This window comes from Eurypyga helias, unplaced genomic scaffold (assembly GCF_000690775.1).
Source record: "Eurypyga helias isolate BGI_N326 unplaced genomic scaffold, ASM69077v1 scaffold6527, whole genome shotgun sequence".
Classification (NCBI taxonomy): Eukaryota; Metazoa; Chordata; class Aves; order Eurypygiformes; family Eurypygidae; genus Eurypyga; species Eurypyga helias.
The window spans coordinates 9,940-36,576 of NW_010262219.1; the positions used below are offsets into that span (position 1 = coordinate 9,940).

Here is a 26,637-nt window from a genome sequence, read left to right on the forward strand (position 1 = left end):
TGTTGCACCGTCAGGCCGAAGACAGATACCCCTATTTGTGCTTTGTGCATAGCCAGAGCATCAAGGCATCGTTTGAGTGGTCACATTTACCGCAACATAATGCTATAGGACAGCGTAGGTTTGAGCTGCTGGGAGAGGGTAGTAAGCTGTTGCTCAAGGCTTTAAACCATGGACACAGGTGGATGCTACAATAGATTATTGTCCCTGTTGTCTTTGAGAAAGGTAACTTATACATGCAATCCGCAAGGTTTTGGAATGAAGATTCAGTTGCACACAGCCCTGGTCACTATCTGGGGTCCACACCAGCACAACATATTCTTCCCCATTCCTAACAGCACCCCCAGATGAGCCCCAATCCTCAGTTAATGTGTCACACTCAGTGAGTTTCCCACATGGCCCCTGAAAGCCAACCTTGTGTCCCTACTCCTCCTTGGTACAACAGCTGCAGGGTAAGAGCACCGAGTCCTAGTTTCAAGCTTTTTGTTTCAGAGTCTCATCATTTCCCATCACGAGCTGGGTGCGGGGAGATAAAGGCCGTCAGTCTGTCTGCAGAACAGGCTGGCTCTGTTTGCCCCGTGCCCCAGCCAACAGGGGTTGTCGACTTTTAATGGAGCACTCAGGTTTCCGCCGATGCCAGCTGCAGATAGAACGGCCCAGTGGCAAACAAATTCAGGTCCCTGGGGGCTGCTCAGATTCTCCTCTTATTTGTTAGTTTACCTGTAAAATACAGTTGGGCTAATTCCTGCTTGCATGGTTGCAAAGATATGTTTCCCTCTTCTGTTGAGTTAGTGAGGGGGGGAAATAAAAGTGCAGCGAGGCTAATGGAGTAAGAGAACATTTCCCATGGCTTAGGCAATAGCAGATGTTTTCTGCCAGGGACTGTTTGCCTAACACCCTGCAAAGAGGTGAACTTGTGCAGCACTTCATAATAACTAAGACCCACTTCTTACACACAGAGGTGCAGAAGGCATCCTATCATCTACATGTTCAGATGGGCTTAAGTCCAACAGCTCCTCACGACATCAGCTGTTGAATTTATTATATGCTTATTACAAGGCCAAGAAAGGAGCAGGAGTTATCAGCAAATGTCTTGTTTGATTTTTAAATATTAACAAAAACATTTTAATCACACCTGAAAGCACTGCATTACTGACATGGACCAATGCTCACCTGCAATTCAAATCCCCACTTATTTCATACAAGAAAATGAGCCAGAACATCTCCTCAGATTCCTTTTAGGATTCATCTTTAGAATCACAGAATGGTTTGGGTTGGAAGGGACCTTTAAGATCATCCAGTTCCAACCCCCCCTGCCATGGGCAGGGACACCTTCCACTAGACCAGGTTGCTCCAAGCATTCAGTCCAACATTTCTGAGAATCCAACATTTTCTGAGTCCAACATTTCTGAGCATCCTCTCACACATGAAATAAATTGTACTTTTCTCTGAAACACGGATTCTAGTAAAAACCAAAAATAAACATATGCCTTGTAGACAGCGGGCTGCACGCAGGTCCGGTGTTGTAGCTGAAGCCAAGTGAAAGCAGAGTGAAAAATTCAGAGTCACCTGGAATACCGGTGTACATAGCTTGATTTAGAACAAGCTTCTGATTGTTTTCCCCAAGATATTTGCATAGACAACAAGCTAGGGAAAAATCACCTAGAGAAACCCCTTACAGGCTGAGCATGACACTGTTTGGAGAACCTTAAGAGAACAGTTATGAATGGAAGGATATGTTAAGCATGGTTCACAGCAGTCTGTCCTCGAGCTAATTCTATTCAGTGCTTTCATTAATGATCTTGATGACTGGATAGATCAGGTGGGAATGAATATGCTGGAGGAAAGGACTGGAATTTAAGTGATCCCAGCAAACTGGGGAAGTAGTCTGAAAAAAACAGGATGCTATTTAAGAGGGGATGAAGAAATGCATAAGTACAGAACAGAAAATGAAAGCCCATATAAACAGACCTATAGAAAGGCATCGTGATACTGAGCTCACACATTAAACTTAAGGCAATAAGCTCCTGATTCTGCAAAACCCACAGATGGGGAAGCATAAATAGGAAGATGGCCAGGGACACACCGAAAGTGAAAATCCTGCTTTATTCATTCAATACTCATGAGGCCTTAGCCAGAGAACTGCCTAGCTGAGAGAAATGCACTTAAGGAAAGACACTGACCATTTGGATAAGCTCAGGAAGACAGAAACAACTCCAGCCCCCAAGGGGAAAGACTGTACAAACCAAGAACATTTAGTCCAGAAGAAAGAAGATTGACCATGGATGTGATCAGTCTTCAAGTACATAAAAGCACTGCAGAGGGAAAAATAATAGTCTGTTCTCTGTACCACAGTGGACAGGAATTTTTATATATTTTTATATATATATATATCTCAAGGCTTACCCTGCAACACAAAAGATTAAAGTAAGATACTGGGAGAAAAGAACCTCTTCCCTTTCCCTCCCAAACAACCCTAATGTTTAAGTCCTGTGACACACAGTGACAAAATCTCTAAGAAGAAATTAGCTGGACACCTGAAAAGAAGAACATACATACAGCTGATCTTTCTTTTGGGCAGGGAGAGGGACAAGATGACCTTAGGATTCCCTTCATGAAGCGACAGCCCCTGTCATTCTATATACGTCTAACAGATGACAACTCTTTACTGAAAAGTCACAGAGATGCTTATCAATGACAGATTCAGACAAGATCTTGCCAAAGGATAGGACAGAAGAGGGTTTGCTTTCTTAATACCTTCATATTGATACTAAATTGGACACAGTCACTTCAAGACTCACTGAGGAATTTCAAAACAACAACTGCTTCTTTTTTGAACATCGCTGCTAAGTTCACATGACAAAGAAAGCCACAGGATTCCAAGTTAAAAATGGAGATGTCAGGAACAGACTGGAAGCTCAACAGACACTACTTTCCATCTGATCTGGTGCAATCTTAGAATGAGACACTACCGTATTGTCCTCCAAATCATGCATGTAACAGAGCTCATCCTCTCAACACACCAATGCCACAAGCTGGAATGGACGAGGCACTGCTGCACCGTAACTTGTGCTGTTGCTGACCGTCCCCCCAAGAAAGTGCACGTCTGCGGTGAAGAGATTCTCCTACCTCATATGCTGCACAGTCACTTACCTGGATTCGATACTGTGAGCTCAGAGTGACAGAAACTCTGGTACCAAAGCACAAACAGCTAGATTAGCCACAAGGAGAGACACCTCATTTGCAAGCCAGAAGCCACAGGCTATTTACACCCGAGCGTCACAGACATAAACGTTTAATTAAATTAGCCTTTTTTCAATCATGGCATATTTTCTACATCACTGCTCTTTTTCGACTTGTTGCAAAGCTTCTCCTGGTGCTCCTTTTTTAAGGCACTGAAATGCTGGACTTGGAAGTTTCTGCAATGGGCAGAAGCCAGGAGTAGCCAAGTGCAGGATGGTAACACTGGGTTTGCTCACCTCAAGGGTTGCCTGGCTCAGGATGCAGGATACCTGAAAAAGTTCTTCCAGCAAAAACTCATTCCACAGTGCTTTCAGACAGTGTTAACTTTAAGCTCAGATGAATAATGAAAACTTCAGTTTCACTAATTTAAAACAGAAGCTGCTTTCATAATCAGGTGAAGAACACAGGAACTTTCACTGATGCCCGAGCCAATTTTGTGATTAACTTTGGACTAGAACTGCTCAACAAAAAGGGCTTGATAACATTCAGTAATTATCAACTGTTGACTCAGGTTATTCTACTACTGTATGGCAAAAAAAAAAAAACCCAAAACCAAGACACTATCAGGAATGTGCTTCTGAACTACATTAAGACTCTCTCTTCTAACTTTTTTTTTTAAAGTAGCCACACTACCCTTACTCAGTTCCACTGATTGGCATAAAAATGGCCAAGTCCACTAAGTAAGCAGACAATCAGCAGAAATCAACTGTTAAAATGCTTCGCTGCACTACTGACAGCAATATGAAATGATCCACACGCTAACAGAAATACATGTCTTAACAGCAGTCAATTACCAACGTTGCCACTTTCTTTAAAACATAAGTTAAGAATTTTCCTGGGAATTACAGATCAGTGTGAGCTTGCTTCGATGCCAGGTAAAACCATGAGGCAACATTCAAAACCAGGCTGGCTAATCATCCTGATAAACATGATTCATTAAGCACCAAAAAAAGCAAAGGATGGCATCTCCGCCATACTGGAATTACCTATGCACATTCATAAACCACTGGCTTACCAAAGACCTCCTGCAAGAAAAAAAAAGCAAAGAATGAAAAGGACAGAATTAAAATAGTCTGGCTTTAACCAAATGAAAGATTAAAAGAGTGCTAAAAAACTCCATGCTAACCTCAGCGTTGCTTAACTTTAATGACCTTCCAGAAAGGGAAGAACTATAACTGGGCCAGATTTGCAAATAGCCCAAAGTTAATTTAGCTGGCAGGAAGAGGAGGAGGAGAAATTTAAGTACCACCAAAGCTAGGCTGAAATTGAGTATTGACGAGCGAAAGGTAACCACAAAGAACGTATAAATTGAACTACACCGATACATTAACAGAAGCATCCAAGATAAAAGATTGGGCATCACTGTGAGCAGCTCAATAGAACAGGGACTGTGCACAGCAGGACTCTGGGGGAGAGATGCTTAAGGGATAGATATTACTGAAATTATTAAAATGCCACTGATCAATCTTCATTCAGAAGAACATATTGATTTAATAAAGCCATTAGAAGCATGGATAGTTTTCTATACCAACAGAGGTTGCAAAGATTTGCACTTCTGAAGACAGATGACATCTGATAAAGGTAAACAAACTAACAGCAAGAAGGAAGGGAAGTCATGACTTCTGTTCCACCAGAACATGAAATCAACTGAAAATAGTAAATTAAAATTGCAGTTTCATAATTAGGTTGTGGGTTCGAGTGCCACAAGACATCTCGGAAAATGCATTTCAGCAATTTTTTTAATGATTGGGTATTTGTCTGGATAACAGAAAAACCCACACTTATGCCAGACAGAATGAAAATACAAATCTGCAGGCTCAAAGGACACAAGATACCCACCAAGTATGAGGCGGCAAGGGAAACCGTTCCCTTGCAAGTAAGCTATTCCATAATTATCCATGGCAGAAGTTTTTGTGCTTTCCAAGACTGTGATGCTGGAAACATTAACTACTAATGCTTTAGAATCTATCCCTATCTTCCCACGAATCCACTTTAAAGCAGGAGAAAAGAAAAATGAGGTATTTTGAGCTTGAGGAACTCAAAATACATCAGCCTACAAGGCTCCCTCACACCCAGCAACATGCTATGCACGGTGTGTGCTATAGACAGTGGACATAAGCAGATCAAAGACGGTGAAAACTCTCCAGGCAGCTCTCTCCTACATTACCTGGCAGGACTGAGAACTGGAGCTGCAGAGGTGCCAGTGTAGTAACTGATCTCCAGGGCCAGGGAATCCACCCCGCACCGGCAGCATCACAACTGGAGTAAGCAAAGGGGTAAGGCTGATCCAATGCCATGGTGAACCACCAACTATTCACCTGTTTGTCACTCAGTTTTGAGACTTTATCTTTTCTCCTCACGTACAAACAGTGAATCTGTAGATCTCCTCTAAACTCAGGTCCCCTGGAACAGACAAGGTCTGACCGGGAAGATCAATGCTACCCTACAGAACATTTTCTGATGATCAGACTGAAGAACCAAAACATACCTGCTGCAGGTAGAAGGGTGCGAGCTAATCCCTGTGCTACAGCCCTACCGAGGCAGCTGATCCTTCTGCAATTCCGAACTGCCAGTCAAAGCTTTAACATCTTAATGCACAGCATGCTCTAATTAAAATTTCTAATTAAGGGGGGAAAAAACTCACTAACCAGCAAAACTAATGTTGCAAATTAGCTAGCCTTATGTACAAATTGAAGGTGGTCTTTGTTGGTCTTTTTCATAGATTGTATTAGTGTTAGTATTTTAAGCAAATAATTCTGGACAAAGGTACCACGAGTTCACTTGTGCCCATTTTAGTAGTGGGAGACAAGTAACATTTCCTAGACAAGCCTTCTTTGTTAGGGTGCATGGCATGCCCCAGACAATCCATCTTACCATCTGCCTTTGGAAGACAGCGGAAATCAAAAAGGACCAAGGAACAAACAGACAAATTCTGTCTGCATTGCCTCAGTGAAAGATGATGTTATCTCGGCCTTTCTCTTACGGTTGTCCCAGGAAAGAAAGGAAATGTTCTGAGGAGTCTGGACTAACTACCCTCAAGGCTAGTAAGAGCCGACTCAGAAGTGGCCTTCACATGGAGGCGAGTGAAATGTGGGAAGACAAGCAGCAGGAGCTACAGTCTGAAGACTCAGCTCCACCCCTACAATATCCCACGTGTGACAGTGGACAGCTCACAGCTCATTCTTCCAATTCTGCACCCACCAATTGGGCAGGGATTTACTGCAACAAACATATCAGCAAGACTGAACTGGACATAATGTTTTTGAAATACATCATATACCAAGGGCAAAAATTGTCAAATACTGTCAGCACTTTGAATTGATGAATCAAAATTCTTGCAGAAAGCTTTTCTCAATACTGATTTTGCAACAACTTCAACATTAAAAGAAATTGTTAAAAAAAACTCTGATGCTTCAACATTTATATACCTGTTATAACAGCAGAATTCAATTACTAAATAAATGTGCGCTCTGATACTGTTATTACAGCAGTTCTAGGCCTCTACAAATGCATTTCAGCCTAAGCCCATGCCTCTCTCCCCGTTGTGTTCCTCCCTTTTCATTCCAAACTAGCAAACCTCTTTGCTTTTCCACTGTTCTAAACCCGGATGCCTCCTTGAAACTGCCCAGTCATGCCATGCTTTGCCAGACAGCAAATGAGATTTACAACTCAACTTAGAACTGGATGGAGACCAAATTGTCCACTTAGTGGGGTTGTAAACACAGATCAATCTTCAGAGTTAAAAACAAAACAAAAAAACCCACACTGAGCTATAAAGGGATTTAGGTTTCTCCACAAACAAAATGCTTCTCTTGCCCCAGCTCCTCAACCACATTTTTTGAAATGCAAGATGACGTAACATCATCCCTTCCTTTTCCCTTCTACATTCATTAACAACTGAAACCTTAGTTCATCTAAAAAACAAACTACAAAGACGTACAAAAGAAAACACATCCTGTGCCCTATCACACTCAAGCTCTGCAACCTACTGCCCTTGTGCCAAAATCCTGTTTATGCCATCCTACCTTTCCCTTCAGCTACAATAGGGTATGTTTTCCAGGGAAATCGGCCAACAGTCTGACACCCCTCACTCTTCTTGTTTAAGGTGCAAAGCAAAGAGGAAGAAGCTTCCCAATGAGATGTCCCGACTAGTCCAACATTTCAGATCTTTTCCATAGGTATAAATACAGAATCATAGAAGGGTTTAGGGTTGGAATGGACCTCAAAGATCATCCAGTTCCAACCCCCCTGCCATGGACAGGGACACCTTCCACTAGACCAGGTTGCCCAAAGCCTCATCCAGCCTGGCCTTGAACACTTCCAGGGATGGGGCATCCACAGCTTCTCTGGGCAACCTGTTCTAGTGCCTCCCCACCCTCTCTGGGAAGAATTTCTTATCTAATCTAAATTTCTGCTCTCTCAATTTAAACCTGTTACGCTTTGTTCTGTCACTACAGACCCTTGTAAAAAGTGCCATCCAGCTTTCTGGTCAGCCCCTTTGGGTACTAGAAGGTGCTATAAGGTCTGTCTGGAAACTTCTCCAGGCTGAACAACCCCAGTTCTCTCAGTGTCTTCATAGGAGAGGTGGTCTCACCCTCTAAGCATCTTTGTGGCTTCCTCTGGACTTGCTCCAACAGCCCAGAGCCCAACTTGCTTCACAATAACCTTTGTCAGAAAGCACCTGAAGATGAGACTTAAGAAACAACTTTTAATGCACTGAATAGCAGTTGATGGAACACAATTATTGCCTTGCTCTTACGTTAAAACTACATGATATACAGAACACATCAACTCTATGTCTAAATCTCAGGTTATGGAAAAAAACCCCAAACCCACAGTTAAAGAAAATAAAAGCATGCCTGCATACCCTCCCTCTGTGAGCTGTGATTCTGCTTTCGGGGTACTCCCTATGCAAAAATCACTTTTCAAGGTAAGAGTCCTTCTGAGCTATACACACACTGTCACACCAGCACCCCTTCTCTCCTTTCTCAATACCTCACGCCCAAGGGTTTAAATGCACAGACAGGACCAACTCTTAGATTCTTTCACGACGAAGAACACCAAAGTCACTCTACACGGTAAGGAGATCCAGAAGAATCAGACAAAACCAAGTAAGTGGGTAATGGAGGCAAACAAGCTTCAAAATAGATAAATACAAATTAATCCATAGGGGCAAAAAATTACATGATGCTTAGCTTAGAACTGGCAGTTACAACTCAGGAAAGAGATTCTGGGGTATTCACTTGATTGTCTACCATCACTGGTTCAGTGTGTGATGACAACCAAGAAGTCATTCACCAGAAAGGATATTGTTGGCAAGACGGAAATCGCTCCTTTGCTACAATATAAAAATGGGTACTTCATATGTTCTGCAGTAATAAGAAAGGACAGGAAGTTACGGAATACGTGGAGGCAATGAAAACATCTCAGGTGCCTAATTTTTTTGGGGGGGGGAGTAATTTTAGTTATTTCCAATCCTGCTCAGTATGCAACCTCTCTTCCTTCCAACAATTATGTCAAGATACTCTATTTCCATTTGTCGTGTCCTCACAGAGAGCAGGACCCACATTCTGCAGAAAAGAAATCACATACACACTAATGCAGGTGGGCACCAACGTAGGTAATCTTTCAGTAACTTCAGTGTCTAGAAGAGCTTCTGAAACACCTTGATCTTTCCAGGTAATAAAACAGTATTCTTACAGATGGCGCAGAGTTCAACTCAGCTCTGGTTAAACCGAAGCTTAAGAAAGAAAACTAGATGCTGGATCACTTACTTTAGAAAAAAGGAAGAAATTTAGGTAAAACCACTGCATGGGGTCTAAGTTTCAGCTTATCCTTACAGAATGCTCTTTTCGGAATGAATTCACCATGACAGCATGGATTGCTCCTCACTGTCAGACTGAAATTATAGGCACTAAAATATCAGTTTTCACAGAAAATAGTGTAAGAGAACTGGTTCCTACACGTCTGAATGGGGGCCACATACAGCTTCATAAAAGCAATTTTGTGGTCCAACAAAGATGAAGTCTCTGATTGACATGAATGAGGCCCTTAAGAAATCTAAGAATGATCAACCAAAACACACAGACTGCATGACTTCCAATCAAAGTAGAAGAAATTGATCTAAAACAGCACCTTCTAGAGCTAATGAACAGCCTAGATTTCTTACAAGGATCATAAATCAGATCAGTTGAGCCAATGCAATGGTGCGAGTAGGCACCTCAGTCACTACCTGGGTTGTTGAATTTAGCAGCTCTTGATCCAGGCCTCAGACTACCTTTTGGTTAAGATATGCGAACTAGAAAAGGCAGGGCTGGCAGGAACTCAACAGTCAAAAGTCATGCTTTTAATAATGAGCCTTGTAGGATAGGGATGAGATTTACCAAAGAACTGGTAGAGTTTTTCTGATTCTGTTTGCTAAGTTCCTTTCATAGCTGATCCTCAGCTCTAAAAATAAAATAATTAGATGGGACTCCCTCTCCTGTCATTTATTAGGAAAGGCATACAAATGCATGTCAGAAACGTGTGGCTCAGAGAGACCCCTTAGAGCATTCACCTTTGACAAGCAACAGTTCACCTTGAGTGGGGGGGAAGACAACGTGAATCTTGGAGATTGATTGTACCATCTTGGACAAGCATTCACATCAGACAAATAAAAAACTCCAATACTTACTGAGGCATGGAAAACTCATTCTATCCTAAACTTTAAGTACACTAAAGTCTGGAACCAAAAGCAGTGCATGCACAGCAGCAGATGTTGGGAAGACTCCATCAGCAACAGGAAATAAGCAGACCCACCACATTCCTTCTCATGTATTGTCTACGGTGAAGCTACCACCGTATCAAATGATGTTTATAACCTATTTTTGCATAGAACAGCAGAAGAATTTGTGGGGAATCCCAGAAGACTACTTCCCTTTCTCCAATATCTGGCTTAAACATAACCTCCCCCAAACCCTTGAATTTCTTCTGGATGCCCCTCACCTTGCAAGACTGGCCTCACCAGACGGCAGTCACACAGTTCTTCCCCTTCTCCCAGGGCTTGGCAGGTTAGCTCCCTGTGCTAGGCTATCTTAAAATTATTCTATTTATATCCCCCGTAAGTTCATTTAAAACTCGTGTTTGTAAATACAGAGCTTTCCAGCTCACTGTGGATATTAAACTAAGAGGAAAATACGAGTTTTTGAAGCTGCTAATAAGGTTGCATTCCTCTGCTGCCTTTCATCTTTCATTTCACGAGATCCCAGAGCACCTTACAGAGGTACCTACAGAGCTGCTCTCCCAGCAGCGAGGCGCAGCCAGTCCTGGGGTGGAACATAGCAGCCCTGGGACATGCTGCATCGGTGCAACTCCCCCTTTTGCTCTGCCACCCCACACCTGTCCAACTGCACAGCTCCAACAAGCAAGCCAAGTGCCTACTGCTCTGAAAGAGACAGGTCGTACGCACCAAGAACTCCGTCAGTGCGGATGCCTCGTTTTTCCATACTCATGTACTTGCCATGAATTAATACGTTTGGTAGGACTTGAGGAAAAGAGCTATTTTTAGCTCAGCCAGAAACACCCCCCCTTAAAGGACACTGGTACTTCAGGGTTCAGTCAACAGATGGGAGTGAATGGCTTTGCCCTGGTCATTAAACGCACAGTTTTTAACAGAAACTGTTTTTTGAGAGATGGGTTGCAAGTGTGACTCAAAATCTTCATTCACTGTCGATGCCAGCGCATACCACGGGTTTATGGGGCGAAATTTAGCTGTGATTCCAAGTAAAGGATGCCACCTACTGAATCCTCACTACCAAGACTGCATGCTTGGACTATGGCTCAAGACCTCTGGCAGGATCACAAGCCAGACTGCAGTCCCAAAATAAATTCCAAGGAAAAGCAGAAAACAGGCTTGGAAAAACAAAGCTTTCCTCACTGCTACTCTGCCCACGACCCAGAGATGTATTACTCACCGAACATCTGCACAGCCACAATAATTTCTAGTTTTGCAACACTGACAACCTTAGCAGTATTAAAAAACCTACTTACATCTTTATTCCATGTTGGATTCATTATAATGCAGCCTGACAATATATGCTAGGAGAGTACATTCTGCAACATTTAACCCCTGTTCCCTGCTGCCGTTCTTAACTTCACGGCTTAATGACACAGAGTCAGTAGATCACAATATGACCCTGTTAATATTTTTTTAATGCCATTTTTACAAATTACAGCATAATGCACTGATTACGAGGATGAAAGGAAAGTCTCTACGTCTGTCTGGAAACCAAATAAAAGAATGTTTGAACATCTGTTCATCCTACAAATGTCTTTAAAAGCTTTGATTTTCCCATAATCATTTTGTTCCACCATTTCACCCTTTTTCGAATGTGTATCAAACAGCCTCAGGACAGCAGCCAGAGATCTGCAGTAATAGCACATTATAATCAAAGTTCTTGGGCGCGCTTAAGTTCTCCTTTTGGAATTAAAAATGGGGAAAAACACACAAAACCATACCCCTGCCTTTCACCGCTCTCTCTCCTGCTGTCCGTCCTACACAAACCTCTGCTAGGGGAGCAAAACAAAAGGACGGGGCTTTGTGAAGGGGATTACAAAGCAGGAGGACAGGACAGAGTGGGGGGCAAAGGGACCTGCACAGCCCACTCTCCCAGGGTCAGCAGTAGCTGTCCAGGAGCCTCTGCCCAAGTGTCTGAACACAGGCAGGGACCCACTGCACACAGGAGCTGGGGTGAGCTGCAGGGCAGGAGCCTTCCCCACGGTGCTGGGCTCCCAGCACCTGCTGTGGGAGCCCTGCCAGCACCCAGATTCACAGCTCCTTCCCCAGGGAAAAGAGCAGAGCCAGAACAAGGAGAAGCAATGAGCAAAGCTGGGAAATAGGAGCACTGAGGAGGAGGTTAGGTCTTGGACTGAGAGGATGGAAGAAAGATGCTGTTAGTATGTTGGCCTGGAAATGAGACAAGATGAGGGAAAGGTTTTAAAAAGCAAAACTGAGTATTCAGGACCAGTAAGTTTTCAAACTGATCCAGTTCTGTAACAACTGACTCAACTGATCCTGCTATGGGCAATCCACAGTGTAGAGGGGAAAACATTAATCAGACAGTGCTTTGTAAAAATACATACCACTATCTGCACTGACAGCCTCCTCTCCAGAACTGTTAAAAAAATGCCTTAGAAATGAGAAGACAAAAACCTGTAAGCGCAGGGCTAACAGCTCTGGAGCAGCCAACAATATCCTACCGCAGGACATCTCTCCTGATGGCTGTCCTCTTCTTTCCAAAACTCCAAGCAGAGTTGGCAGAATTTAGCGACCCATTTAAAATCTGGCAAGGACATTAAAACTATACAAATAAAAAAAAAAGTTCCTTAATAATTCACTAGGGTTTTTTTTTTTTTAAATGAGAAGGCTTTTTATACCAATAATTCTTAGACTAACCTGGGATGAGAATACCAGCATTCCTTCTGTGTCATCTGTTCCTCTGGCTTCCACCACTGCAGTATCTTAAGCAGAGGTAACAGTGCAGGGTACAAAACAGGATTTGATAAAGGCTTAAAAGAAAGATAACATAATAAATATTCTTTCCAAAGTATGCCTTTGGGATGTCTGGAAAGAGGAGAGAAATGGGGAAGGAGAGGTGACAGGGGTGTGAAATGCATTTTTTTCATTATAGAAGGATACATTTTCCAGCAAGGCTGGCAGCACAAGTCACATTAAGCCATAGCTGAAGTTGCCTGCCTAATTCCTCTGGGATCACACTGAAAGCATACCCCATAATCTTAAGGGATGTACTAAAGCTTTGCTGGGACTCACTCAGCACTGTTTGGGATTATTCCACAAAGCACTAATTCTGTTCTGATTTAAAGGGGCACCATCAACTGAGTTTAGATACCAGATTTGCCCTGTCTCATGACCGTCCAGCTGTAAATATCCTCTCACTAGCTGGGTGTTTTGCCATTTGTATCCACTTTGATTACCCAGAAATTAAAAGGAAAATAGACAGACAAAAACCCAGATGCATGTTAGCATTATGGACTCATGTCTAACAGTGGATAGTTGATTAATAACACTTTGAATGTTATTAATATAATTATTATAGTGTGATTAATGAGTGTCTCAATCTATGGCAGTTACATACCTCCATGTGCAACTGATGCACTTATAATACACTTGGTCATCTTCTACGGCTGGGTTCGGTGAATGGGTCACAAGCTGCTATTTAACACCAACAAGCAAAGTACTTGTTTGGTTCAAAAGGCAGGAACTAACATCTTCCATGCTGCCAAGCCCGAGTCCAAATTCTGATCCAGACTGCAGCTTTTGTACCTGTGGAATTATTGTTAGTTTTCACGTTAAGGTGTTCTGTGCTTTGTAAATAAGAAAGCAGGGATATTACCAGTGATCTCCTTTTTATGAGCCTAGGAGATGAAATTGAGAGGAAGAACTAAAGTAGCCATGAAATCCCTATTAAACAACTAATGGTTTCTAAAGCATCTTGGAGATACTAATTTTACAAGGCTTATGCTGCAATCTTCTATCATTATTTTAATGAAATAAAGCCCTCAACTATTTCCAGAGGCAACATTTTCTTTCACACACAAAAGACATTTTGGTTACAAAAAAAGAAAACAATTCTGGAGTAGGATTCACTGCAGAACAGGCAGGAAATTCAGAAAAGCTACATAAAATGTCACTGAAGATAGGTTCTGAACCTTTGGCAACAGCAAACAGAACAATTAAGACTCTCAGTTACAAGCATCATTATGTTTAATATGAAAAACATTTTTAGATATAAATCATATTTATAAAAAAGATCCACCCCATCTCTCAGATAGCATCTTACATAGTTGCAGCTGAAGGAATGCGAAACATCCACTTTAAGTTTCACCTATTACATCGTGTGCTTTCTGCCCCCCACTTTGCTTGGGGAAGTAAACCCAGACTAATCAGCTTCACTCTGTGGGTTGCATGAAATTCACATCTTGACTAGATTTAGATTAGTACTGGTGGCAAACTCTTAAACCAAGAGGAACTTCAGAACAATTCTCCAGAAGCACGCTGCTGTTAGAGCGCAGACCCAAACGTGCTCAGCCGGCAGGTGACACCCTCCAAGAGGCCCTCAAGATTCACACTGCAAAGATTACAAAATAAGCAGATTCTAACAGAACAAAACCAGATTGCAGAGATTTTGAAAGGGTACACATAGTCAGTAGGAGCTTCCAGGCCCCTGTTTGCGGGGAAGGAACAGGTCTAATGCATTCAGACAAGAAACACATGCCACCTAAATTCACTTCAGAGTCTGGTCTTTCGGGTGCAATCATAGGTGCTGCTTTCTTAGGCTTGAATCATTTTCTTCTGCGTGTCAAAGACGTATCTTTTGAAGAGAAGAGAGATGGAAACAGGTTGGGCTGAATCGTTCTTGCTGCTTTCATCCTCTTTGGTTGTATCCCCCTTCCCTGCCTTAGATTTCTTCTTGGAGGCAACAGTAAGAAGCATCTTGGTATCTGGCTTCAGCCCATCTGTAAAAAAACCAAGAACATGCATGACAAACGCGCTCAACATCATGTTTCAGTAAAAGTGGAAAGAATAAACAGGCAAGTTTACTTTTGAAATTGACCAAAGGAAGTACAAAAGTTCATTAGATGCATTAGGAAAGTCGCATTTCTCCTTCACACTTCAGGGATGTAGTAACGCACATGAAAAATAGCAGAAGCCCTCAAACATAGTTCACAAAAGTGATATCCCAAATCCAGTGCAGTGTCCTGGTTGTATCCTTCTACAGCTCTGAAAGTATTAAATGCAGGCAAAAATTTAAACAGCCCAGATCAACTTGCCTGGTCGAAGCCTTTTACTCAGCAGAACTCTCCTATTATTTACACACATCTAAGAATAATGTCACGACCTAAGCCCAGTCAGCAACTAAGCACCACACAGCCTCATACTAGTTGCTGGGAAGAAAATTAACTCTATCCCAGCCAACACCAGCACAGATTATTTATAAAAATCTAAGTCACGAATGAAAAACACTAACTGGTAAAATACTAAAATTACAGAGTCCTAAGAGTCAGAAGGGTCTTGAATGTCTTTAGACTCCCAGACCTGCCAGAAGCACGCTGCTTGGGTTTTAACAACCTGGAGTTTTCTCTTTGTTTGGGGTTTTTTGTTTGTTTGGCTAAAACACAGTATTAGTTAAGGGTTTCAAGTGTCACTTTTTAGGGGAAAGAGACTTATCCTGTGTAGGATTCAGGGGTTCTAACTTAAGTCTTTCTCCAGACATTTGTGCCAAACAAAAATATTTGTCCTTTTCTTCTTAAGTGGCTAGGGTTTATTACACTTTTATATTTTCTTTTAACTCGACACACTGGTGACATTTTAGATAAGAAACACAAGATAGCTAAGTCCAAAGAAACGCTGTAAAACAAGAGAGATGCAGGTCCTAAAAGACCACTCCTGAAGCACTGCTTCACTAAAGCACAGGAGAGCAAACTCCTTGGAAGCTTCTTGAGCACCACCCGCCTACACAGCAATGTGGTTCTCAGGCACTTGGCCAAATTCAGTTCAGGTATTTTTAACCTGTGGTGTCACATAACCTTATCTCAAACACTTAATCAGCTTCTCTCCCCACATATTGAAATTCAGATGCGGATTCTCATATCGCAGCCTGACAAAAAGATTGAGATGCTTATGATTTACTGGAGACAGGAGGTCTACAAGCACAGGTGATTTGCTCCGGCACAGACGCGGCGAGAGGCACTTACAGCTGACTGCGGGGGGACGCGCCACCAGCACCCACCTTCTCATCTTGCTGGGTCAGGTAGCCAAGCGTTCCAGGCAGCATCCCCACCGCAGCAATGGGAAGGGAGGAAATGAGGAAGCGCTGATGCAAAACAGGGAACCTGCCCGTTTGCCGTTTCATAACTGGAGGTTGGACATAGAAGAGCGCTAACACAGCACAGCACAGGGGGGCTTTTGGAGATAGAGGGGTCTTGCTGTTTTGAGAAAACGCAAGAGCACAAAAAGAGGAGAAAAGCAACACATTTCAGAGATAACTAAATCAATTAGTCTACACTAAGGCTGCAGAAGTCCAGCATCAAGCTGCATCAACTTTGTGTAGTTCTGCAAGATCTTGCATCTTTCAGTCAAGGCAACGGCTGTTTTCTCTTTTCAGATGGCAGAATACAAAAACAAGCAATGATTTTTTCATTGTGAAAATAACTGAGACTTCTTGATGGTTGAGAAGTTTGATAATGACTATCTTTGCCTGTGTAAGGTTCAATTAATCAAACTAGATTAATAAGGTGTGGCCTGACCACATATTTATTATATGGTTTTATTACACTGTATAGTCATGCTTGATGCAGCTGTTTTGACTTTTTAACTGGATGCTTTCATATAAATCCCAATAATATCATTAACCTTACAATCAGTCCATGATAAAAAATATTTTATCATTGCATGAAAAGTAACTATTTCTATTTGGAAAGCTCCAAGAACATCTTGGATGCTGCTAGAAAAAAAAAATAACAACAGTCAGAAAAGAGAAAGATAAAATTAAACCAGCAAAAAGCAACCTGACCATGCTCCACCTTTGCAGGCATATTTCATATTGTATGTTTTCTACTGATTTGACCACCTAACGATAAGTGTCCCTGAACAGGGGTTCCTCTACTTTCCTGGGAAGACCATTTATTTTTTGGACAAAGAAACTACTCGTTTTGCTTTCTAGTTGGTTTCCCTTTCTGGGCCTTATCACTATCCCTAATGTTGCTGTTACTGGCACATTACTGTTTAAGAAAGATGTTTAACTAAATCCTCTCAGACAAGACACACTTTAAATTAATTAAAGCAAACAAATCCTAAAACGCTTCTATTTGTGTTAGTAGGCTTTGTGAGACTTTTCCAAAAAAATGCTAATTGGCGGAAAGGAGAGAGGAAGGGAGGAGATGTGGCATTAAAACTGCAGCCAACATTTTCTCGTGTGGGTATCCGAAGCAAGGCACCTAAGGCTGCTAGGGCAGACCCTTGGGTGCAGGGACACAGGGCACTGATGCCCCCCGGGCAGGGCAGCATCTCACCCCAGAGGGACACGCGGTCACAACAAGCCGGGGAACCACCAGGAAGTCACCACCTTGGAGCTTCCACGTCTGCCATGGACAGGGAGCACTTGGACTGCCCAACACATCTGAAACCCCGTACATCATCGTAGGTGATTAGAGAAAACATCTCATGTTTGAAAAACATCACTTCCAAGAAAAAAGGATGCGCTGCACATGGAACTGTACTGGGGAAAATGTATTTTAAAACTGGGCAATCTCACCTCTTCCACCCTATCACTAACTTCCATATATGAAAAAGTAAAGCTATACCTCACTGCAGCCCTTTAACACCTCTTTGGATTCAAATACAGTATTACAGGTAAGAAGTTTTCGGAAGAAATGGAAGAACGTGATAGTTCCTACCAGTGAAACGACGGGCTGACAGCCAAAGGCAGCTCAGGTATTATTAAATTCACAAGGTATCTGAATTACCTAATCAGATCCCATGGACTTCATTCTGCAAACAGATTAGGTGGCTGGCATCGTACCCCAACAAACGGCATTTTCTGGTTTTCTGCTCTGGTGCCAGGAGGTCTAAGGGCTGAAGAGGCTCTGTGACAGGGAGCAGCACAAAGAGCAGGCCGGGAGAGACAGGCGGGGAGGCACAATCGGGGTTTCATCTACCTCCGCGGATTTCTCGCGTTACACACAATGCATACTTTACATTTTACAAAACCAAGGAAATGAAGGGAAATATATCTGTCACCAAAGAAGACATCAGACCTTTAATAGCTGAAATGACGGATATTTTTAGATGGAGGTCTAGTTTAACTTACTTACATTAAGGGTCTAATCTCTCCTGAACAATAGCTATGTTAGCTTGAATACATAGTGAGAAATCTGTTCCATTAATTAAGTGCTGCCTGTACTACTCGGATTTGTAGCAAATGTTAATAGATTTTTTTTTCTTCCTCTGTTGAACAATTACTTTATTTTGCCAAGTTGCTAATGGATTAAATTGAAAAGGTCTGTGTGTTAAAAAAGACTTTCGCTTCAAAGTTCTAAGAATTGCCTTGCATACAACAGTGGGAAATACCTATATATTAATGTTATTAATGGGCAGTCCTCAGAGGCACATAAGAAATCTGAAAGCTTAGCAAATTCATTCCCACCCTTCATAACCGTGCCTGTAACAAGAAGTGCCCAGACAGGTCTTATGTAAAATGTACTTACAGCATCAACTAACCCATGTTAGAGATGAAAAATCTAGTTATAAAATAGTTTAATCCACTTCGTTCTTTCACTTTCAATTACTGTCAATATTTAACAAATACGTGAATTTTCAAATTCAAAGGAAACGCAATACCTCATTGGGAAAAATAAGTCTAAGTACAGTTTCACACGCACATAATAAAAGTTAAATGCAACAGTTCAATTATTTTCACAAACTAAAGCTAGCTTATTAGTGATTTGCAGTATCTTACGTAGTCAAATGCATTGCAGCCTGGAGGTTTACAATTCCTCATGCAAGAGGTTTGTGCAGAGAAATTCCACATGAGGTTCTTGAAACCTGCAGTGGCACATTATGGAATTTGAGACCCTGCCTTGTGCATCAAGACAATTTTGCACACACCACACCCCCAAAGATACTCATATCTACAAGAGTTTTAATGTTTCTCTAAAGCTTCATTTTGCCCTTGTGTTCACCAAGACTCACTGTAACAGGGACTTGGCAAAGCCTCGTGACAAACACGCTGTGCCGGACCCCACGGTCGCTGCATTGGGCCCACGGACGGTCCCCCATACCAGGCTGCCGGGAGTGCCGGCTGGCAGACAAGGCACAACAGACACGTAAAACATAGAAATGTCCGTAACCAGCCTGGTTTACTTCTGCTGTGTTTTTACTACTACTACCATCTTGGCTGGGAGGAGGAGGAAAGCTGATATAATACCTGCTCTTCTAATTCCTTTTGCTATTCCAGCGGCAGGATGAAGGAGCACTGCTGTGCTTTTTCCCCATGCACATTCTTATTTCAGCTGTTGCCTGCAAGCTTGGATCCTTCTTTACCAACTTCCCATTTCACATCCTCCTCCACTTAATATTATCATTCACTTAATATTATCAACACCCTCTGTCAGCTTTGTTGTTTGTTTGGGGGGCTTTTTTCTTTTTTTTTATGTTTTTGTTTGTGTGGGGGTTTTGGTGGGTGTTTGTGGCTGGGTTTTTTTCTTTGGTTTGGGTGGTGGCTTGTTTTTGGGTTTGGTGTTGGTTTTTTTTTTTGCTTATTAGTCTTCTGCTCCACTTGCTATTCTGCCCTTCAGGAGTTTTATCTCTCTCTCCTTTTCCAACTTAATTTTTCAGATTTCCCATCTCCACATTTCTATTTCCACAGATCTCTTCAATATTTACGAATAGTCCTGTCTCCTTCAAAGCTAATGAAAAGTTGTGCTTGAATGGAAGATTTTGAAGACCGAATGACAGACACACTGCAGATGAGAAGCAAGATAATACAGTATCTCCTTGTAGCTCAGCCAGAGACAGAAGTAATTTTTAAGTACCTGATAAACACATCATTGAAAATAGGTGTAAAAATAGAGGTGCAAGGCATGCTCTCCAGCACGGCCAAGAAGAACAATTTATTTTACTGAACTCCGACTCCCTATTCATATGCAGACTTGTACAAAAAGCCTACTGCTAACTATCCTAGCTAGCACCCATGAACACGAAGATATTTGCATGAATGATTACAGAGTTTTCTTACAGCATTAAAAATTGTAATGGGGAAAAAAAAATCATGTTAAAAGATTTCAAGACTCCTGATTAATGAGGTGACACTGGTAGCTCTTGCTGGAATAGAAATATTCCTTTTTCTACTCAGTGTTAAGAAATTCCTAGACTATTCTTGAACTGCTTTATTACCTCCAAGCCTCCCATTCCACACAGGAATTTGTGAGCAGAGATTCAGTGGGATACTTAACTTTGTTTTTCCTTTCTGTAAACAAAATATCCTATTCAATTCCTTGGAACACTGCAGGTAGAAAACTCACTACCCGCAATTCCTTGTTTCCTGTCAACACTCAAATGTCAAAAATTGACTGAACATCACAGAACAAGTTAACAGCACATTTGATGCTGGAAATAATTTGTATCTGAGGCAAACATAACCTTTTAATAAGGCAGGCAGACATTTGTCTTTCTTCTTCAGTGAAGCAAAAAAAGAGCAAAACTGAATGAGGCAAAGGGTTGGGGATAATCTTCACTCACAATGGATTACTCGTAACAGCTGGTTTTCACAATTTCAGACTTTCCTTAAATTGAACCCTCTTTCCTGACCCTCATGACACAGTTAAGCAGCATGTGCCTGCATCAACTCTTCTGTTAACAGAGAGTACAAAAGCCAGTTGACCTGAAAATCAGACATAATTAGAGCCCAGGATGGAGACATCCCTGCCACAGTCTGATGCAACGGGGCTGCGCTTGAGAGTGGACGAAGACAGGTCTTCCCCTCCAACTCTGCCACACCCCCCTATTTACTGCAATGATGGACCACTGAAACGAGTATTAATCGGAGCCCTAATGACAAGCTCATTCAGTTATCCCTAAAGCAACATTCTGGAGTTTTCCTTCAAAAAGCAGAAGCATTCCAAAAGCAGAGGATCAATTTGCCCAGCCCCTCCTGTTGTAGTTGTCTCTACGGTCAGATAGAAAGGACAAGAATAACAGAAAATTTAACATCCTGTTGCTTGAACACTTTACATTATGCTACTAGGCAGCAACTTTACTTCTCCTGTGCTAAAGACATCCAAAATGCTACCTTTTATTTTATTCAAGATAAGGTGGTCATTTTTCTCCTTCCATATCCTAGCAAAACCCCTCCTGAGGTGATCAGTAAAGAACATCTTTGTAAGCCTACCAAGAACAGAAGTACCATGTTACTCCTCCCATAAGCACTGCAATAGGAATCTCAGATGTGTCACACCACAGCTACTAGACTGGGTGACTGCTCATCTAGAGACTGCTAGCCCTTACCTAACTTGGCATCCCATCTGCCTGTCATCAATGTATGGTGCTTCAGAAAAAGCAGGGAGGAAAACTGTGACCTGAGCTAACTAGATCCTGGGAACAGGTAGGAATTCTCTACTTGACATCAGGGTCAATATGTCAACACTTACCAACCTTTCTAGCCGAAAGACTGAAGCACAGTGCTCCTACTGGAGCCGATCTACTCTGCTCCTAGGTGTTCATCACCATGATAACAAGCATGATATGATTAACTAGACAATTTCAGTGTAATAGTTGACCAGAAATTCACCCAAGAAACAAGGGATACTCTCCTTTCCTTGCTACCCTCAGGAGCTCAGGATGAATTCCATTACTTCCATTACTTCTTCCATTACTTGCACAGATCAGGCAATCAATTTTACTTAGGTAAATCCCTTCCCAATTCTCTACTTTGAATTCATACCACATTTTCTCACATTTCTTGTCAGTTCTCTCAAATAGTCTGCTGAAGTTTCAAACTCTAGAGTAGATTCATTTTTCTCTTCTGGCTGGTACAAGGTCTGCTATTCTCACCTTGCCTGGCTTGTGCATATTAATAGGATTACCACACAAAGTTGGCCAGGGAGAGCAGTCAGCCTCCAAGGAGACCAGAAAGTAGACTTCTTCCTTCCCAGTGCAAACTACACTACCATTGCAGCGTGGTACAGGGATCTATCCACACAGTATCTCCGTAACTCATTGTTTGATGACAGATTCCAGAAAAACACATCTTGCAGCCACTCTGAGGAGAAGGAGACTGCCCCATGTCCTGACCAAGCCCTGTGGTGACAGCCAGCCCACATCAGCAGAGTATTCCCCCCATCTCAGCTTGGTAGACTTTCTTTGGAAACCCTTAACTACTAAAACAGTTTCCCATAAATTGGGGAACAGCTGCCCCATACCACATCAGAGAAGGCTGCAGTTCAGTGGTGAACTGAATTGAGTCTTGTGTATCAATTTGTTAAGTTTTTACAGGCTTTTGGACTGAAAGACACTATTATAAGAGGTGGCACTACTGGAAGTAACATGGATTTCATTACGGGCTCATACTTAGCGGGGAAAGAGCTACTCTTCCTTGATGAGGAAGACAGAAGCCGTTTTAATTCAGGAGGCTGACCTAGGTGAAGTTCAGGCCAAAGCTGTATTTGGAAAACTCTCACATCAAGCCGGACACAACCCTTTCAAGCTCAGTGCCAATTCTACACAATGGCTTGAACTGCACTCTCCAGCAGTCCTTAAAGGCACATTTTGTATCTTGGCTTTTGCTGCAAGCAATCAAGAAAGAATGCAAGAAAACAAAACTGTTTCCCAAGCACTGTTTGCTGGTGCCATAATTAATATAATCAAACAATCCCACAAATTGCTTCCAATTGCTGGCGTCACTTTCATGTGCAGAGCCAGACTTTCAAAGAAGGGCCCTTCTTGTCCTACATCCTTACACTGGTAACCCTCGCTTCACACAATAGTAAACAAGACCTTACTAAATAGTATAGGGTAATTTGTACTGTAATAGGTCCCCAAGGCACCATGGACACAATTTGAAATGCCATCTAATTTTTCTTTTTAATTAAAAAAGCGGTTACTATATTTAAACAACAACACAAAAAAGTTCAGAGGGGACAGATTGGAGTTTCCCACAGCTCTCTGGGAGTTTTCTCAAGGTCAGGAAGAGTTTTATAGGCTCAATTGGTACACATTTTTTTTCTTTAATTAGTCTGCCATACCCTCTGCATGAAGTCAGCGTCCTGATTTTCAGGCTGATATTCTTCATATTGCTAAATGGAGCACAGACTCCAGTACCGCACCACTATCGGCTGCTAAATGGTTATCGATGCCGTACGTCCCTACACATGCCTTGCCTGCCTCTTCCCTCTCCTCTCTTAGTCCTAAACTTGTCATCTATATTGAGGACACCCAGCACACCACACTGCATCAAGAGCATGCCATTCATGCACTGTTTTATTCTTTCCAGTTTCCAGCAAGATGGTCAGGATATATTACCTGATTTCCCAAATTTATATAACCACCACCTTTTTGTCTTTTCTTTTTTTTCCCAAACTAAAATGTAATAATCAAACTCCAGATACAAATGCACAACTGCCATCTGAAGCCATATAGCAGGACAGATTTCTGCACTTGACAAATCCCCACCACGTATCACACCATTGCTCTGCAACCATCCCATTATTTGGGTCTACACATGAAGTCTACACAAGCCCACACACACACTTTAGAAGGATATTTGCAGTTCCCACAGTGGGTTTTAAAAAACCCACATTAACCCATCATACCCTTCAGCCCCAAATAACAGCTCTGAAATGAAGTGACATACTCGAGATCTTAATTCATTGCCTGTTGGCCATACTGCTCTATGAATATGCTGAGAGTACCAAACCTGACCTTGTCTTATATATTTCAGCTGCCGTTATGCTGTGTGCCACAGCCACTTGTTGGCTAAGCCCTCCTCAGGTAACTCTCCTAAACACAACAACTTTCTACTTTGCACTCCTGGAACACAACTATGTATGTCATACCCAGCTATTGTTCCTAAACTCCGTTTTCACTTGATGGTCACTCCAGGTCCATGCAGTCATTGAGATCATACCTAAGCACCATGCTCCTCCTCCCAGCACACCTACGGGGAGAGAAAACTCTCCTGCTGCTGCTGTGCTTTTAGCCTGCACGTTCTTCCAACTCCCAGAAGCAAAAACTGAGCGCATGGAAAATGCCTAGTGCTCAACAGGAACTAATGGGATTAATTGAGCACTAACAGTGCTCAATGGAACTAATAAGGACACCAAATTATTAATATAAATATATGCAATGTAGTCAGAAGCTTGGGAATGTGGACAGGCTCTTGTTACAATTCAACAAGAGAAAAACTACAGGCAGGTCAGCATGAAATATCCAAGACCATTCAAAACAAAGACAGAACAGTGTCTTAAAAGAAAACAAACAAACAAAAAAAATCACAATTATTGTCACTGCACCCCTAAGAAACATGCAGAAGTCAACACGATGAGTAAAATTTGGGAGCCTGGGACAACTGATGTACAAGATGGACTTTCACAGGTTTTACTGTGGTGGGGGTCCTCATTGATAAAATCCTCAAATCAAGAGGGACAAAACCACGAAGATGTCCCAAAGAGTACAGCTAGGTACGTAGCAACAAATCAAGGAATCATACGAGCTTTCATAATTGTAAAACTTGCAGAACATCACGTTGGGATTAAATTTATATCCAGTGTGGGAGTTCTCAGCCCAGAGCCACTCAGCAGTGGGCCGGAAGATACTTCTGACTGGGTTTTTGTCAGCATCCCAGTACCCATTAAAACAGTGAACAAAACTAACACCACTCATGATCTGCGCACTAAGATGAACAGAAACAACTGAAAACATGTTTGGAGTTCAACACAAGGGACTAAAATTTCATCAGCCTAGTGAAAAGACAACACCGCCCCCCGTACCAACACGCAATCCCTCCCTACGGCAGCCTTTCAGAAACGCACACAATGCGGAAAGAGTTCAGGTTCGCAGATCTGACACAGAATCAAAGGCAACTCATTACAAAGCAGCCTCAAATCAAAGTGCTAGATCCGCAGGCCTGTCTGTAATCCTCCCATCTTGCCTGTCTCTCTTGATGTGGAGTAGGCACCACAGAAGCCAGTTAAGCTGGACCAACTCCGCTGACGTATCCCAGGCATCTGCTCAGCGCTGGTCCAGAGTTTAAGTTTGGCGATATTTATCTTCCCCTGGGCTGCTTTTATAAAGCAATCCTGAACAATGGGACTTCAGAATAAAGAATGAAACATTTAATTTTTTTCCCCCCTCCCAACTTCTAGGCAAGGGCCTTTAATGCGATTAGAAGGGGGAGGGGGATTGGATAGCAGCTTTCTCTTTTTTATGTTATGAATATTGTGTGTAAACAAATATGCAATTTGCTTTAAAAAGATAAGGTGATTAAATTTTTATCGGGCTTGTACTCTGTTGTCACCACAACAAAGAGAATTAGGGGAAGGAAAGAAAGGCCTTTTTATTTGAATTACGCTCTTACCAGAGGTTCTCTACAGCACAGCTGTAAAGCCACTCAATGTTCTCCAAACAGGCCCTTTGATTGCATTTTATTCAACTTGTTTGCATTTGGAGCAATCGAAAGGAAAAGAACGCTCCACATTTTGATGTCTTAATGTTCCTTAATACCTTCTTTAATTTATATTAAGCTTCTTAACTAGGGTGATGAATTCTTCAAAAACAATAAAGACCTAGTGCAGAAATCTTTCACACACCATGAAAATTGAAATTATAATGTATTCATGGCTTTTTTTTTGTTATGAAAAAAACATTATTTAGAAGAAAGATTTAAAGCATATAAAAAAATCCTGAAGTTGTATGAAAATTACTTGATCCAGAGAAACAGATGAAAGTTCAAACTAATTATTACAAGAGAAACAAAATGTTGTCGGAGGTGGAGGAGAAGAAACAGTATGAGAATGTTGGGTTACTATGAAGTTTTCAGTCTTTTAATAACGTCCAAATTCCTCCTCTATGGCTTTTCACCAAAAAGGACTGGATAGTTGTGTAATTTTGTTTTACCCAGATAAAGTGAAATGTTTGCCAGTTATTATTCATACACTTCTTCCCCTAAACGGCTCTTCAGGTGCACTGTTCCACAGCGTATTTCCCTCCCAAGGTCTTTCACAGTCTGCCAGGACCAAGAGCCCACACCGGACTTGGTGACCACTGTAATGGAACATGCAAACACCTGCGGATGCAGCAGCATCGCAGGGCACGTGCTCCCGGGTGAGGTTCCCAGACTGAAAGGCCATTTACAGGTGGATTCAGTCCGACAGGAGGCAGGCTGCATGAGAAAAGCAAGGGTCATGTAATACGAAGTACAAAAAAGGCCACCCGAGGGACAAGACTGGATGGGTTTGTTTTTGCAGGCACTGCATGGTTTCTGGTTATAGTCACAGGTTGCTCAGTCTGGTTAAGCTGTGAACACTAATTATCTCGCCCATGTAATGACATTCTCTCCCTCTAAGATTACAGTTTTCTTAAACATGCCTTGAACAACAAACACACAGCTTTCCCTGAAAGGCCATCGTGGTACAAATCAGCAAGAGCAAGGACCATCCAAAAGACCATATTATTGCGTTGCTTCCCAATTTGCCTGTTATTTTATTTAAAAAAAAAAAGCCAAACAATGGTATGTGCCAATGCACAGTGCAATATGTTCTCAGCAATACACATGTGCACGTAAAGCTACAAACACCTCACCTTGCTCCCCCTTGTCCTCTGCAAGGTGAAGCCAGAGGAGAAGCCAG

At 42.1% G+C, this 26,637-nt stretch overlaps 1 protein-coding gene across 1 annotated transcript in view; it reads right to left on the reverse strand.

Annotated features, from left to right (window-relative positions):
- Positions 1-14,569: 14,569 nt before the first annotated feature.
- The window catches only part of EEFSEC (eukaryotic elongation factor, selenocysteine-tRNA-specific), an 87,908-nt gene continuing 75,840 nt past the window's right edge, over positions 14,570-26,637 (reverse strand). Inside the window, exon 7 of the mRNA XM_010155617.1 lies at positions 14,570-14,754. Coding sequence (XP_010153919.1) covers positions 14,570-14,754 — 185 coding nt within the window. The remainder of the gene's footprint in view (positions 14,755-26,637) is intronic.